The following is a 14,243-nucleotide window of genomic DNA, read 5'->3' on the forward strand; positions in this document are numbered from 1 at the left end:
GATGCAACCTAGACAAACAGAAGGTTAAGATCCTCCAGGTAGCAGCAAATGACGAAGCTCAGTTAGACTGACAAGATTCAGTTGGCTCCAAGACAGTTCAAAATGAATATATCTAAACCTCTGATGTGATGACCACACAAAAAAAAGGAGGGGGCCATTGGATGACAGAATATTCAAAAAAGTGCTCGAGTGGTTCAAAGTCGAATTACAATCTTGCAACATTGGACAGGTTGATTTAGTTCCTTCCAATGCTGTAAACATCTGCCTCTAAAATTTTAAAGTATCCCATCTTATGCCACAGTGGTTTACCCAGGACTCTAGAAGGCGTTCACCCACCTCACAACGCTCTTCTTATAACAGCAAGAACTCAACAATTTGATCGAATTACAATACAAACCCTAATATGATTCGGTTAAATATTTTATTCATACGCATCGTAAGACAGGAAAGAAATTTACTTGCTAATAATGGAGGTATGGAAACATGAGATAAAGTACATAAATGGAAGGGGGAAAAGGAGAAGACCAATACCTTATTCTTCTTCTCTAGACCACCAATCACCCTGTCTATCGCTGACTCAAAATGTTGCATGGTAATTATCGTACTCTCATTCCTAGCAGCAATTAGAGCAGCCTCATTACAAACATTTGCAATGTCTGCTCCAGCAAATCCAGGTGTTAGAGCAGCAAGTCTCTGTGAATAGAACCCTGCCTCCTGGTCAAGTTTCAACTTGTTCAGATAGATTCTGAAAATTTGATCACGGCCTTTGATGTCGGGTTTATCAATGCTAATCTGGCGATCAAATCGACCAGGTCTTAACAAGGCTTTGTCTAATATATCAGGTCTATTTGTGCCAGCAAGTACAACTACACCAGATGTGGTAGCAAATCCATCCATTTCTACAAGCAGTTGATTTAAAGTACTCTCACGTTCATCATTTCCTCCAGCAAAGCCTCCCTTCCCTCTTGCTCGACCAATAGCATCAATCTCATCAATGAATACTATACTAGGTGCACACTGTCTTGCCTCCTGAAATAAGCTCCTAACTCTAGATGGCCCAACACCAACAAACATCTCCATAAATTCTGACCCAGAAATCGAGAGAAAAGGTACACCAGATTCTCCTGCTGTAGCTTTAGCTAGAAGTGTCTTTCCAGTTCCAGGAGGACCCACTAGCAGAGCACCCTTAGGAATTTTGGCTCCTAACTCCTCGTACTTCTTGGGGTTCTTAAGGAAGTGGACAAACTCCATGATTTCTTGCTTAGCCTCGTCACATCCAGCCACATCCTTGAAGAAAACCTGTACCAAGAAAGTGTTGATAACATTCCAAGAAATAATCATGAAAATTCATGGCATGTATCATTTTTAAAATTTTCCATTTCAAAATGCTGCTATTTTTTAAGCTGCACAGACAATAGAAACTTATTCTTACCTTATTCTTCGCATTTTTATCCATTTTGGTGAAATTCGCTTTGCCAATATTAAATATTCCACGACCACCTTTTCCATCAGAGCCTCCTACTCCTATGCCACCCTGCACTCTTCGTCCCATATAATAAAGGACAGCTAGAAGCAATACTGTTGGACCAAACCTCATCAGTTCTTGGAACCAATTCAATTCATCAACATACACCACAGGAACATAATTGTGAGGGTCTATTCCCCAGGCTTCTTGTGCTTCCTCAAGCTTCTCCTCAAATGACTCAACACTCCCAATGTTAAAATAGTATTTGTACTGGCCCGTGTTTCTTCCACCATTCGTACCGCTTGTAGGACCTTGAACAGTGTCATCGCCTGTTTGATTAATACCAGGTGCAGAACTTCTCACGTAAACTTTGGCCACAGATTTGTTAGCGACAACAATTCGATCAACTAGACCAGCTTCAAGTAGCTTGTTTTTGAATTCTTGGAAGCTAATCTGAAAATTTACATAAAGCGAAATAACCATGATAAAGAGAAGAAAGATTCAGAAGACAATCAATTAATGAAAGATAAGATAAAATTGCTGCTCCTAGAAAATAAAAACCTGCTTAGTAGTATCACTGAAAAGATTCAACATATACATAAGTCACACTGCTTAATTAATTTCAGTGCTACACGGTAAAACTTTGAAAAGAAGTCCTTCGTCATCCACTTTTATTTTTATTATTACTATTGTTATCGCTATTGTTATAAATGTCAATATAACCAATTCAAATGATGGCAATATATAACCGATATGCAAGGATGACCAGGTGGGATAAAATAGAGGGAGTACTGAGGTTTCCTTTCTCATTTTTGTATGTTTCTTTAAAAAGTAACAATCTTCCATCCAGTGCAGTTATCGCTAAACTTGTTGATGAGTTAGATTTCAGAGTATAAGTAAAAAGTTAATTAGGAAATGCAACTGAGGTTAACGGCTCATGTATCTCATCATAGGAATTCAATTAAAACCATGCACTATTTTCTTGTTCTAGATGTATTGCTCTACTAAGGCAAATAGCTGCTTCATCTGGATTTGCCGTACAGGACAAACAGGTAGTAAGGTCTCTAAATACAAAGCATTTGACTGGAAAAACATGAAATTATCCGTGAACCAGTATATGGTATAAAAACATCAACTCTTTCATTCATCAGTCAGACTGTAAAAGACAAGCTCAACTTTTCCATTAGCAATATACAAGTTAATCCATTTATATGTGTGCGCCGTCTGGGAGAGGGGGGGAGGAAGGAAGAAGTAATGGTTGCAGACCAATAGAACAATACTATATGAGAAAGCTGCAAATCCATTGCAGAGTTTATCATAAATATCTAGTTACACTAAATCTAATTCCTTGCTGCATTCATGGTATAAGTTATAACACAGTATCTCCATTGATCACTATAAGGCTCAGCAAACCTTTTTTCTCAATCACGGTTTTTGTGAAACCTTACGTGAAGTTCGGATTTTTTCCATGTTTTCCTAGAAAACTGAAACTTTTGAAAAACAATTTTTAGACAATAACTGTGTTTGAATTGTTTCTGGAACGAATAGTTGTTCTGTAAACAATGAAAAGCACCTGAAATCTGTTTCGGTTTTTTAGGGAACTTTCTGAGTTCTTTTGCAAAACCAAGTCTGTTTATAAACCAAGTATAGTTGTTATAATATAAAACATCCTTTGCGAAAAAACTTATAATCAAATGATACCCAAACCCAAAAAGATTGCAAGTGATACCTTCCACAACATTCAACACTAATGCAGAATAGTTAATTTCATCACTCTGATCTCCCTCAAAACAAAAAAGTACTTAATTCATTCAATCTTTTTGTAATGGAATTCTTCTGACAGCAATATGAGTCAATCTTTTTAAATGGCATTAGGATTTTAGGAAGTCTTGGGACAACACTCCAAAAGCAAAAGCTAACATGTGTTTGGAAAGAAAACAAAGTGAAACCAAATTATTTAGGTTTTGGAAACTATAGAAAATGTCATTTCAAACACCAACTCCAAAACTAATTCTTCCAAACCAACTCACCACTTCCGTCCATGAAAGTTCCAAACCAATTCCCCAAAATCAATCCCTACCTTGAACACCCTCTATCATAGTATCCTCATTTACTAGTAAAGTTATTTGTTCTTTCATTTCCACTTCTCGGAAGAAGGTAAGCCATGATTGCAGAAAGTTGGTCCTAACATAGATATCAGCACGATCACAATCAAGTACACATGGAACTCACACTCCATAAGGCACTAAACTCGTCCTTGAAAAGAAAGAGAAAGGGACTGGAACAATGAAAACTCCAACTGTAGAAGTGTTGGTTAAGACTAACCTCCTTCTGCTCACGAGGACCGAGAAGTGTCGATGACAGAATAAATCCAATAAATAACAAGGGTGTGAGTATATTTTGATATTGCTTCAGGAAGTCCTGAGGGTTTCCTTGCTCGCCTGTACTTTCCTCTGCCAAAAAAGAAACCAAAATTAATTTTTCACCATAGACAGGACAAAAGAGAACACAACAAGAAACGGGAAAAGAATGCGGAAGTCATGCTAGCAATTGTTACTTACCACTTGTTTTTTTTTCTTTTCAGAAAAGGACTTACCACTTGTTTCATACCCCATGATAGAGGATGCAATGATACTACATTTTTTAGAGTCATAGCAACTGTGTAATCTTAACCTCCTAGAAGCTCAGCACCATAAACTTCCATAGCAACTGTGTAATCTTAACCTCCTAGAAACTCAGCACCATAAACTTCCATATACAAAGATTACTTTCGCACTAAAGTCAATTGAATATCTCTTCGTCCACTGGAAGTGTTTAATTAGAGAGCTTCAGTTCAACTATATGCAAAATAAAGAGAACATTGTCCCTTGTTTTAAATTAATGTAAACAAATACAATTTTCTTATTCATTCAAAAGCCACTGCAAACCTTTTAAAAAGATATTTAATTTATCAGCTCATTAACTAAAGTTCTGCATCCGCAACTCGTAATAGATCTTTTGACACAAATGAAGGGAAGAATTAAGAGTGATCCAAAAATAAGCTCTGGAAAAGATTCGTCTAAGGATATTGAAGAAAGAACTATTCGCTGAAAAGGATAAAAGAAAGAAAAAACAGAAAAAGAAAGGGAAGACTCACAGGACATTGTACCTAATCAGATTATCAATGATGCAGATTAGATCATTTTATTTTTCGAGAGTAAATCCTGAAGCTAACCCTGGTTAGTTGCTAGATGTATATTAATTTCTAACTTCTAAAAGATAACTTATTTAACATGCGGTCAGCTAGTTTACCTAACTGTTCTTGCCCAGGTTCGGTTATGTATGCCATGTTGATGAGTGAGATATGCGAAAGTAATGATATCTCTCTTCTCAACATCAATAATAAATACATTCTTATCTTTTCGTAAATAGAGGATTATCTGTGAAACCCTCTTAGATAACATAAAACAGCATTTTAAAAGCGATAAGCACAGAAGAGTGACAAGATCCATGTGTCTTGAAGCGAAAAGCATGAAGTGAAGCACATGCTTCTTTGAAGTGAAGCATACATTTTGCTGAAAACTAGGAATACCAATGAATTTAATTTTGAAGGGAGTAGTATAACAATATTGAAAAAAAAATTCAGAATCCAATCGCCGATATCAATGAACTCGCAGAACGTTAATATTCTCACACTTCTCTAAACTGCATGACTTCACCCATGAAGTGATAACTCTTTGCATCGCATCGCTCAATAGACAAAGTGACGCCTTTCACTAACACTGACATAAATATATCAGACATTTTGCACTGTCAAATTAAGAACATATAGACGGTTTTGAAGTGAGAGTTGCTATTGAAGACAACCAATTCCCAGTATAATTTTGAATGCATGCAAAGCATGTAATCTTAACCTCCAAGAAATTCAGTACCATAAACTTCCATAAAACAAAGGTTGTCTTCGCAGTAAGAAGGCTTTAATCCATGATTTGCATAGGCAGTGTAGAGTCACTTTTACACAGTCCTTAAGACGAAGGACCAAACAAGGGATATTGCAGAATATCAAAATCTACTTCGACACATTCAACTTAAGTAAATAAGGCGCTATTCCACTTGCTAATTTACATCTCTATTCATAGATAGGTATTCTCATTTTCCTAAACATTTGGAATAGTATAAATGAGCTATATCTCTAACACTTACTCTCACCAATGATTTTAGTAATCCAAAGTCCTATTTAATCATATGCAACATACTTTAGAAAACAAAAACTTAGCTCGAACTGAAATATTCCCAATATTTACACATTCTAGTAAAGTCTAATAACTTACCACAATAATTTTACTTCATCATATGTTACTGAACATCAAATGCACAAACTGTTAATTCATTGCGTTGCATACCTTTGCCCGACTCCGCCTTTTGATTGTTCCCTTTTGGGACTTCTTTCTTATTCTTCGGATAATAGTTCTCGTAGTCTACATAATCAAAACACAACAATATGAATCCATCACCAAGAAAAAGTTTTTATTTTTTTTAAAAAGAAAAAAAAAACGTGTAAAGAATTATTCTCACTTTTATTCTTTGATCCTTGGCTGCAAAAAAACCTCCGGAGTCTTGGGTTTGCAAATAGTGAATCAAGTTCCGACAAATATGCCTTATTGACACCTTGTTTTCCAGCTCCAATAGATGTCAGGTAGCTTCTCACAAACCCTAACCCGCCATTGACGCGTGTAACGCACGCATTACGCGATGCCACTTCATTCAAAATCACTCCTCTCACACCAGAAACTAATGCCTGCTGAATAAATAAATAAATAAGGCGTATCATACTAACAACATTAACATAAATAAACTCAGAAAATACGAAAAGATTTAAAATTTATGTAAATTGCAGCTTACTTTATTAATCGAAGATTTCGATTTCGAGAGAGAGCGATTAATACGTGAAAGAATCATCTTTGTGATGATCCGAACATGAATTTCTGCACAAAATTTCTAATCCCTAAAAATTTGATTCAAATCAGAGAGGAATCGATTGAATAAAACCTAAAGAAAAATAATTTAATTTAAGGTAGCAGAGTTTGAAAAGGTAGTTTCCGTGTTTTTTAATGTATATGGTGTGACCTATAATACAGGTTTCTGAGTTTGAAAAAAGGTTGAGGAAAATCAAAGGAAGTAGGACGGAGGATGGACAGGATAGAAGAAGTTGGAGAAAACCGGGAACAAAGACCGACTCGGTTACGTGGTTAATTATGGACCGGACTTCCTTTTATGGGCTTTGTTCCATTGAGTACGGGGGACTTACAAATTTGTGCCCGCTTTGCAAAAAAAATTACTAGCCTACCCATTTTTTCGTGTAACTTCAGCATACGGGGTAGCAAAGGCAATCACGCAAAACTTCACCATTCTAGTAGACGGGCATGAAGTAGCAAAGGCAATACGAACTTCAGCAGAAGATGCTGAAGTTATTTAGTTCATTTGTAAAAACTTCAGCACTAAATAAGCTGAAGTTTTCTTGTCCTGGATTCATTAGTTTTGTCATAAAGCTTTTTCAAAAACTTCAGCAGAAGATGCTGAAGTTATTTAGTTCATTTGTAAAAACTGCAGCACTAAATAAGCTGAAGTTTTTTTGTCCTGGATTCATTAGTTTTGTCATAAAGCTTTTTCAAACACTTCATGAGAAGATGCTGAAGTTATTTAGTTTATTTGTAAAAACATCTGCACTATATAAGCTGAAGTTTTTGAAAAGCTTTCTAACATACTAGATAGATAATCACCTTATTCTTTCATAGTGTATTACTACTATAAAATAATCAGATTGCCAACAGTATCTAAATCATAAATTTTTGAAACAATAAACGTGAAAAGAACAGAATTATCATGAAAAGAATCACTAAGTGTGACCTTAAACTTTCCGTACGTGGAAATATTCACAAATTATTGTCTATTAACTTACGTAATTATTTATAATTTATTTTTAGATAATCTGATAAACATACTTATGGCAATCATCCCATGAACTGAAGTTTCATAGCAGCACCAACAGCATCAGAAGAAAGAAGAAGAAGAAGAAGAAGAAGAAGAAGAAGAAAACGAAGGAGGAGAAGAAGGAGGAGAAAGGGGGCTGAAGTTATTTAAAAAGTGGGTACAAGTTAATACCTTTTTAAAAAATGGGTATAGGTTAAATGGGGGCGACCAAATAGGGCGCCCCGTGCAACTTTTACATTGAGTACTTAGGTTGATATTTTTACATACCTATACATTATTGGAAATTTTATTTTCCTCCCTACTCAAGTTTCAATTTAATTACCTTCTATATACAATTTACCAATCATATACACTTTATGAACTAAATGAGTATCCCTTTATATTAGGAATCAATTATTTCTCATCCTTATTCTCTCTCCCTCATGCTCTCTCTCTCTCTCTCTCTCTCTCTACGTCTCTCTCTATCTCTCGATCCCTAATTCCAGTAATGTAGAGCAAAGGAAAAGAGAGCAACAATTCCACCATTGACAACCATTAAAAAGCTTTAAGCTTTGAATTCGAATTTGGGTTTTCAAAGAACATTATTTGTTTGAATTGGGTGTAGTTGCAAACAATTGGGAATTCTCTCTATGTCTCTCTTCTCTCGATCCATAATTCCAGTAATGTAAAGCAAATGAAAAGATAGCAGCAATTCCACCATTGACAGTCATTAAAAAGCTTTGAAGCTTTGAATTCGAATTTGAATTTTCAAAAACCATTATTTGTTTTGATTGGATGTTGTTGCAAACAATTGGAAATATTGTTTGGAGTTTATATCTCAATGTTGAGGGTGTTTTGGTGAAGATTAGACTTGATTTGGCTGAATTTCAGATTGAAACTCGAAGAAGAACTCGAAGAAGAACTCGAAGAAGAAGAAGAAGAAGAAGAAGAAGAAGAAGAAGAAGAAGAAGAAGAAGAAGAAGAAGACATGACATACATTATACTGCAGAAATTATAGTAAATTTGTAGTAAAATTGTAGAAAAATTATTTGTATTCTATTGTTTATATATATTTTTTTTATTTAACTATGTATAAAAGTTGAACAATATTGTATAAAAATTATATTTAAGTTGTATGATATTATAGTTGTATATACCTGGGTAGAAATAATGTATGAAAGTGTAGATAGGTAGTATAATATATAATTAGTTGTATGAAATTTATTTTTACCATGTATAAATCAAATACAAAATACACAAAAGACATATTGTATAAAATTTGTATACAAATTGTATTTAAGTTGTATGATATTGTAGTTATATTTAACTGTGTAAAAATAATGTATGAAAGTTGTAGATTAGTTGTATAATATATAATTAGTTGTATGAAATTTATTTTTACTATGTATAAATCAGATACAAAATATATAAAATTTATACAATCACATATATATCCTTCATTAATCATATAAGAGTTTTCCAAAGGAGTTTATATGATTCTGAACTGCTCCAACCATCATCTTAAGGCTTAGACGTAAATGCCCAGATTTTTCGAATAGTTGAACCACATACATATCAGATGCTTAGACAGCCCTTCTTATAGTAGTCCAATATTTGACCATTGATGCAGCTTAAAATGTTACATCAACTAAGTATGACTAAAATTAACGGTTGAAGACCTAGATGCCATGTTTAGCTAGGTAAAATGCAAGTGTACCAGACCCCTTGTAATTTATAAGCTCCTGCTTACCTCGGTATTCAGATTTTTAAATGTTGCATAATTCTGATCTCGCGTGGCTTTAGTGTTGTACAGGATCAGGACTGACTCAATTTGAACCGAAACAAACCAAATTGAAAATATAAAACTATTCTTTTTAAACTAATATCGGTTGTTTAAATTTTAAATCAGACTGAGTAAACCATACAATTATTTGGTTCGAACCAATTAATGCCTTAATAAAAATGATAATGAGAAGAGGGTTTTGGGAGTCAAATGACAGATCTGATGGACTTTCATAGTATTTAGTACAAAATAGATGTGTTCATGCATCCGCAAAAACTCCTCCAACTTTAATTGATTAGTGTATTTTAAGGCGGAAGAAAAATAAGAAAAGAGAGGAGGAGAAAAAAAAAAGGAAAAGGGTGTAACTAAATCCCTTGATTGAATGCACTAATAATGGATTGGGAGCCTTTTAAGGTGGAATGTATATATTTTGTAGATAAAACTTGTGTAGGTCGAGTAAATAACAAAACATGGACAGTTTTGGTAATAAAGTTTCACATAGTGTATAGGAACGAAAAAATCCCTATTATAAATAAATACTGATGGGTTTACAGTGTCTTAGCTTTATGTTTTGATGATTTAACAAACTTACTATCAAAGAACCAGATAAGGGACCTGACACACTTGGTACACAACTCAAATCAACGGACTCCAGCTAATGTGAGTTGCTATGACTCCAGAAGATAAATAATCAACACAGGGACCTGATCCCCTTGTGTTCCCTGACATCAGTACATAGTCAACTGTTTACAGCTGGAAAGTGACTGCCTGCACTGTACACGCAAACAGTGCAGCACAGTACTGCAGTCGCTCCCCTTTGACTAACCAAGTGGTTACATCATTTAAGTGATGTCATCCAAGTTGTATGAACAAGAGCATTACAACAAAATATCACTTGAACATTTGAGAATTTTTTCAAGCACTCCAACCGTTCTTCAGTTGAGCATTCAATTCTCAAGTGCAATCAAGAACAAAGCACAACACTACTACGGACCAGTTCCTACAGCAAGTATCTTGTATGTCCTTTGAGTTGTAACTTTGTATTAGTTCTTCATTGTAATTCCTACTTTGCTTATATAAAAGCTTTAATTAGAAACCCCTTGTAAAACCATAAACCTTCAGTTTTTGTGTTGTGACTAGAGTTAGTCATGAGTTGAAAGTCTTTGTAATAGGTGTATTGCAAAGTGGCTTGTAATAGGTGTATTACAAGTTAGTGAGGGATTAAGAGTTTAATTCCTAGATTGCATAGATTGTAATCTAAAAATTGCTTATAGTGAAGTTGAAATCCTACCAGTATAGGTCGTGGTTTTTTATCCCCTTGAGCAGGGATTTTTCCACGCAAAAGTTCCATGTCCCATTTACTTACTGTTTCATTAGCACTACCAGTGGAAACCTATAGAGGACCTGGTCTCTATATAGTTTGGTGGACTCATATATTCTATCAATTGGTATCAGAGCGGGTTCTTTCTATCAGGTTAACACCTAGAAAGGATCCTCATGGCTGCTCCACCAAATTTTGAAGAAGTTCAGTCTACGTATAGACTACCCAAGTTCAATGGGCAATACTATGGGTGGTGGAAGACAAGAATGCATGACTTTATCATGGCAGAAAATTCTGAGTTGTGGGATGTTATTTGTGATGGTCCTTATGTCCCAACGAAGAAGGTCGGAGACCCTCCACTGACGATACCAAAAACCAGGAAAGAATACAACGATGCAGATAGGAAAGCTGTTGAGAAAAACTTTCGTGCCAAGAAAATTTTGGTGTGTGGCATAGGACCTGATGAATACAACAGGATCTCAGCTTGTCAATCTGCCAAGGAAATATAGGAAGCTTTGCAAATAGCACACGAGGGAACCACTCAAGTAAAGCAATCTAAGATTGACATGCTCACCACTGAGTATGAGCTCTTTAGAATGAAGGATGATGAATCCGTTCAAGACATGCACACAAGGTTCACTTCCATCATAAATGAGCTACACTCGCTTGGTGAAATCATTCCCAAGAACGAGCTCGTGAGGAAAATTCTCAGTATTTTGCCCAGTTCATGGGAGAGTAAAGTGAATGCCATTACTGAAGCAAAGGATCTGCAGGAGCTGACCATAGATGAGATAGTTGGAAATCTGAAAACCTACGAAATGAAGAAGAAGAAAGACAGTGAAAGAAGAGAACCAAAGAAGGAAAAGAACCTGGTACTCAAAGCTGAAAGCAATGACTCAAGTGAGGAGGACAGTGACATGGCTTACTTAACCAGAAGGTTTCAGAAAATGGTCAGAAGAAATAGAGGAATACAAAGAGAGGCAGTTCCAGCAGACTAAAGAATTATGACCTTTGTCATAAATGTGGAAAGCCAGGGCATTTTATCAAGGATTGCCCTCTCCTAAAGCAAGAACACTTCAAGTACAACTCCGATAAAGCAGGCAAGAGGAAACTGATGCAGGTGACAATTCTGTGATGGCAGTTGAAAGTGAAGCAAATGAAACCAGACATGAAAACAAATGTCTCAAGACACTTATTGAAACCTTCTAAAACTAAAAAGAATGATTCAATATTTGCTTTGATGGCTCAATCATATAATGATGAAGATGATGACAATGATTAGGTAAACTTTAGGGATGTTCAGAGAAATCTAAAATCCTACTCTCCTAAGAAACTCATGTCAGTAGCAAATGTGTTAATTGATGCCTATCATAGCTTGTAGATAATAAGGATGCCTTAACCATAGAGTTAGGAGATGTTGAACAACTAGAGATGAAAGTGTCACGACCCAAACCCCGGTCGTGATGGCGCCCAACACACTGCTAGGCAAGCACGACCATTTACACAACCTTAACCAAATAACCTAGATGGATAAATAAATATTCACAAAAAAATAACAATTTAAGTGCGGAATCTCTGAAATAATTTCTAACATCCGAAAAACCCCAAAATAAAATACTAAATAGCCCACAGATCTGGTGTCACAAGTCTGAGCCTCTAATGCATGAGTATTAACCTACTACATAATGTTTCTCTAGAAATGTGGAAAATAGATAAATAAAATAGAAGGAAGATCAGGACTGCGAACGCCAATTTGCAGCTACCTTGAATCTCCCGAATGTGATGCTAGGCAGAGATAGATCTCACTCAGCCTCAGTGGGTACACCTGAATCTGCACACAAGGTGCAGAGAGTATTGTGAGTACTTCCAACTCAGAAAGTAATAAATATAAATAAAGTCTGAGGATAAGAAATCCTAAATAAACACAAAGCAAAGCTATAAATACAACAACGTGAACCAATAGCATAATACAGTAAACATTAAAAACAATTATAATAAAGTCACACCAGAATAAGAATAAATGACAATTAAATATGCAATGCAACACATAAACCGGTACCTCCAGTACCCCGCTGTGGCCGTGCAGCCCGCTCCATTTATTTAACGTTGACGGCGCTCACTGGGGGTGTGCAGACTCCGGGAGGGGCCCCTTACAGCCCAAGCGCAATAATAAGCCATATCGTGGCATCAAACAGGCCCTCGGCCTCATATCAATATCAATATCATACCACTGCGGCGTGCAGTCCGATCCCATACTCAGTCTAATATCACATAAGCCTTTCGGCACAACAATATGAAAATATTCAGCCCAAACTTCATTTAAAAATATTACTTTAGTTCTACATTTAGAAAAATGGTTGAGTTTACAAAACAGTATTAAATTCTAGAACTGAGTTCAATGATATGTAGAAATGGTAAGAAATCAGTAAAAATAATCCCTGAAGGATTCAAGTAGTTGGCACGAAGCCCAATTATGACAATTATTCCATTTTTTATAAGGATCACAAAACTACAATCAATTAGGTAGTAATTTTATTAAGCGGGACGGACCAAGTCACAATCCCCGATACAGTCTCTTAAGTGTTTCTCAAATATGTGATAAAGGAAACAAGGTGGAGTTCTTGTCAAAAATATGCACAATTACTAATCTAGTAACGGGTGAAGTGGTACTGGTGTCCAAAAGATACAAAAACATATATGTTGCTGACTTTGAGTCCCTACAAAGTGGTGATCTGAGTTGCTTGAAAGCAGTTGGTGATGATGCTGAGCTGTGGCACAGAAAACTGGGGCATGGAAGCTTTTCTCTGCTGAATAAGCTAGTTCAGAAGGACCTGGTGCGTGGTCTGCCCAAGTCAAAGTTCGTGGAGCACAAAGTTTGTGATACATGCGCCAGAGGGTAGCATGTGAAATCTTCATTTAAGCCAAAGATGGATGTCAGCACCTCAAAACCACTTGATATCCTTCATATGAATCTATATGGTCCTATGAGAGTACAAAGCAAGGGAGGAAAAAGATACATTTTTGTGATAGTGGATGACTATTCTAGATTCACTTGGACTCTGTTCCTTAGAACAAAAGATGAGACTTTTGAAGTTGTTGTAGCCTTTGTGAAGATAATTCAAGTGAAATGGAATCAAAAGTAGCATGCATTAGATCAGATCATGGAACTGAATTTGACAATGCCAAGTTTGATGATTTCTGCAACGAGAATGGCATTATCCATAACTTCTCAACCCCCAGAACTCTACAGCAAAATAAAGTTGTGGAAAGGAAGAACAGAACCCTTAAAGAAATGGCAAGGACAATGCATAGTGGGATTGCTAAGAATTTCTAGGCTGAAGCTGTCAACACTGCATGCTACTTGGTGAACAGGTGCATGATCAGGTCTCTTTTGAACAAAACTCCCTATGAGTTGCTAAATGGAAGGAAGCCCAAGCTGACTCACTTAAGAACATTTGGGTGCAAATATTATGTTCTCAACAATGGAAAGGATCAGCTTGGAAAATTCGATGCCAAGAGTTATGAAGGAATCTTCTTGGGATATTCTTCTCAAAGTAAAGCTTACAAGGTCTACAATAAGCGAACTTAGTGCGTAGAGGAGAGTGTACATGTAATCTTTGACGATTCCTACCCTTCCTGTGAAAAAAGCAACAAGGGTGATCAAGATAGAGAGCTCCTGTTAGTTCCAGGTGAAGTCATTAATATGGCAAACGGAAAGGCAGATA

The 14,243-nt window shown here is 36.0% G+C and overlaps 1 protein-coding gene across 2 annotated transcripts in view; it reads right to left on the reverse strand.

Annotated features, from left to right (window-relative positions):
- LOC109233357 (ATP-dependent zinc metalloprotease FTSH 10, mitochondrial-like) overlaps window positions 1–6,688 on the reverse strand; it is an 8,507-nt gene extending 1,819 nt beyond the window's left edge. The window contains exons 1-6 of one of the 2 annotated variants that reach the window (XM_019399209.1): window positions 6,347–6,688; window positions 6,020–6,242; window positions 5,848–5,922; window positions 3,791–3,918; window positions 1,433–1,918; window positions 532–1,299 (exon numbers count right to left, since the gene is read on the reverse strand). In XM_019399209.1, coding sequence (XP_019254754.1) covers window positions 532–1,299; window positions 1,433–1,918; window positions 3,791–3,918; window positions 5,848–5,922; window positions 6,020–6,242; window positions 6,347–6,403 — 1,737 coding nt within the window. In that variant the 5' untranslated portion in view covers window positions 6,404–6,688. Of the gene's footprint in view, window positions 1–531; window positions 1,300–1,432; window positions 1,919–3,790; window positions 3,919–5,847; window positions 5,923–6,019; window positions 6,246–6,346 lie in introns of both variants that reach the window. The other variant, XM_019399208.1, reaches the window with a different exon arrangement.

The sequence above is a fragment of the Nicotiana attenuata genome, chromosome 10 (assembly GCF_001879085.1).
Source record: "Nicotiana attenuata strain UT chromosome 10, NIATTr2, whole genome shotgun sequence".
NCBI classification, from domain to species: Eukaryota; Viridiplantae; Streptophyta; class Magnoliopsida; order Solanales; family Solanaceae; genus Nicotiana; species Nicotiana attenuata.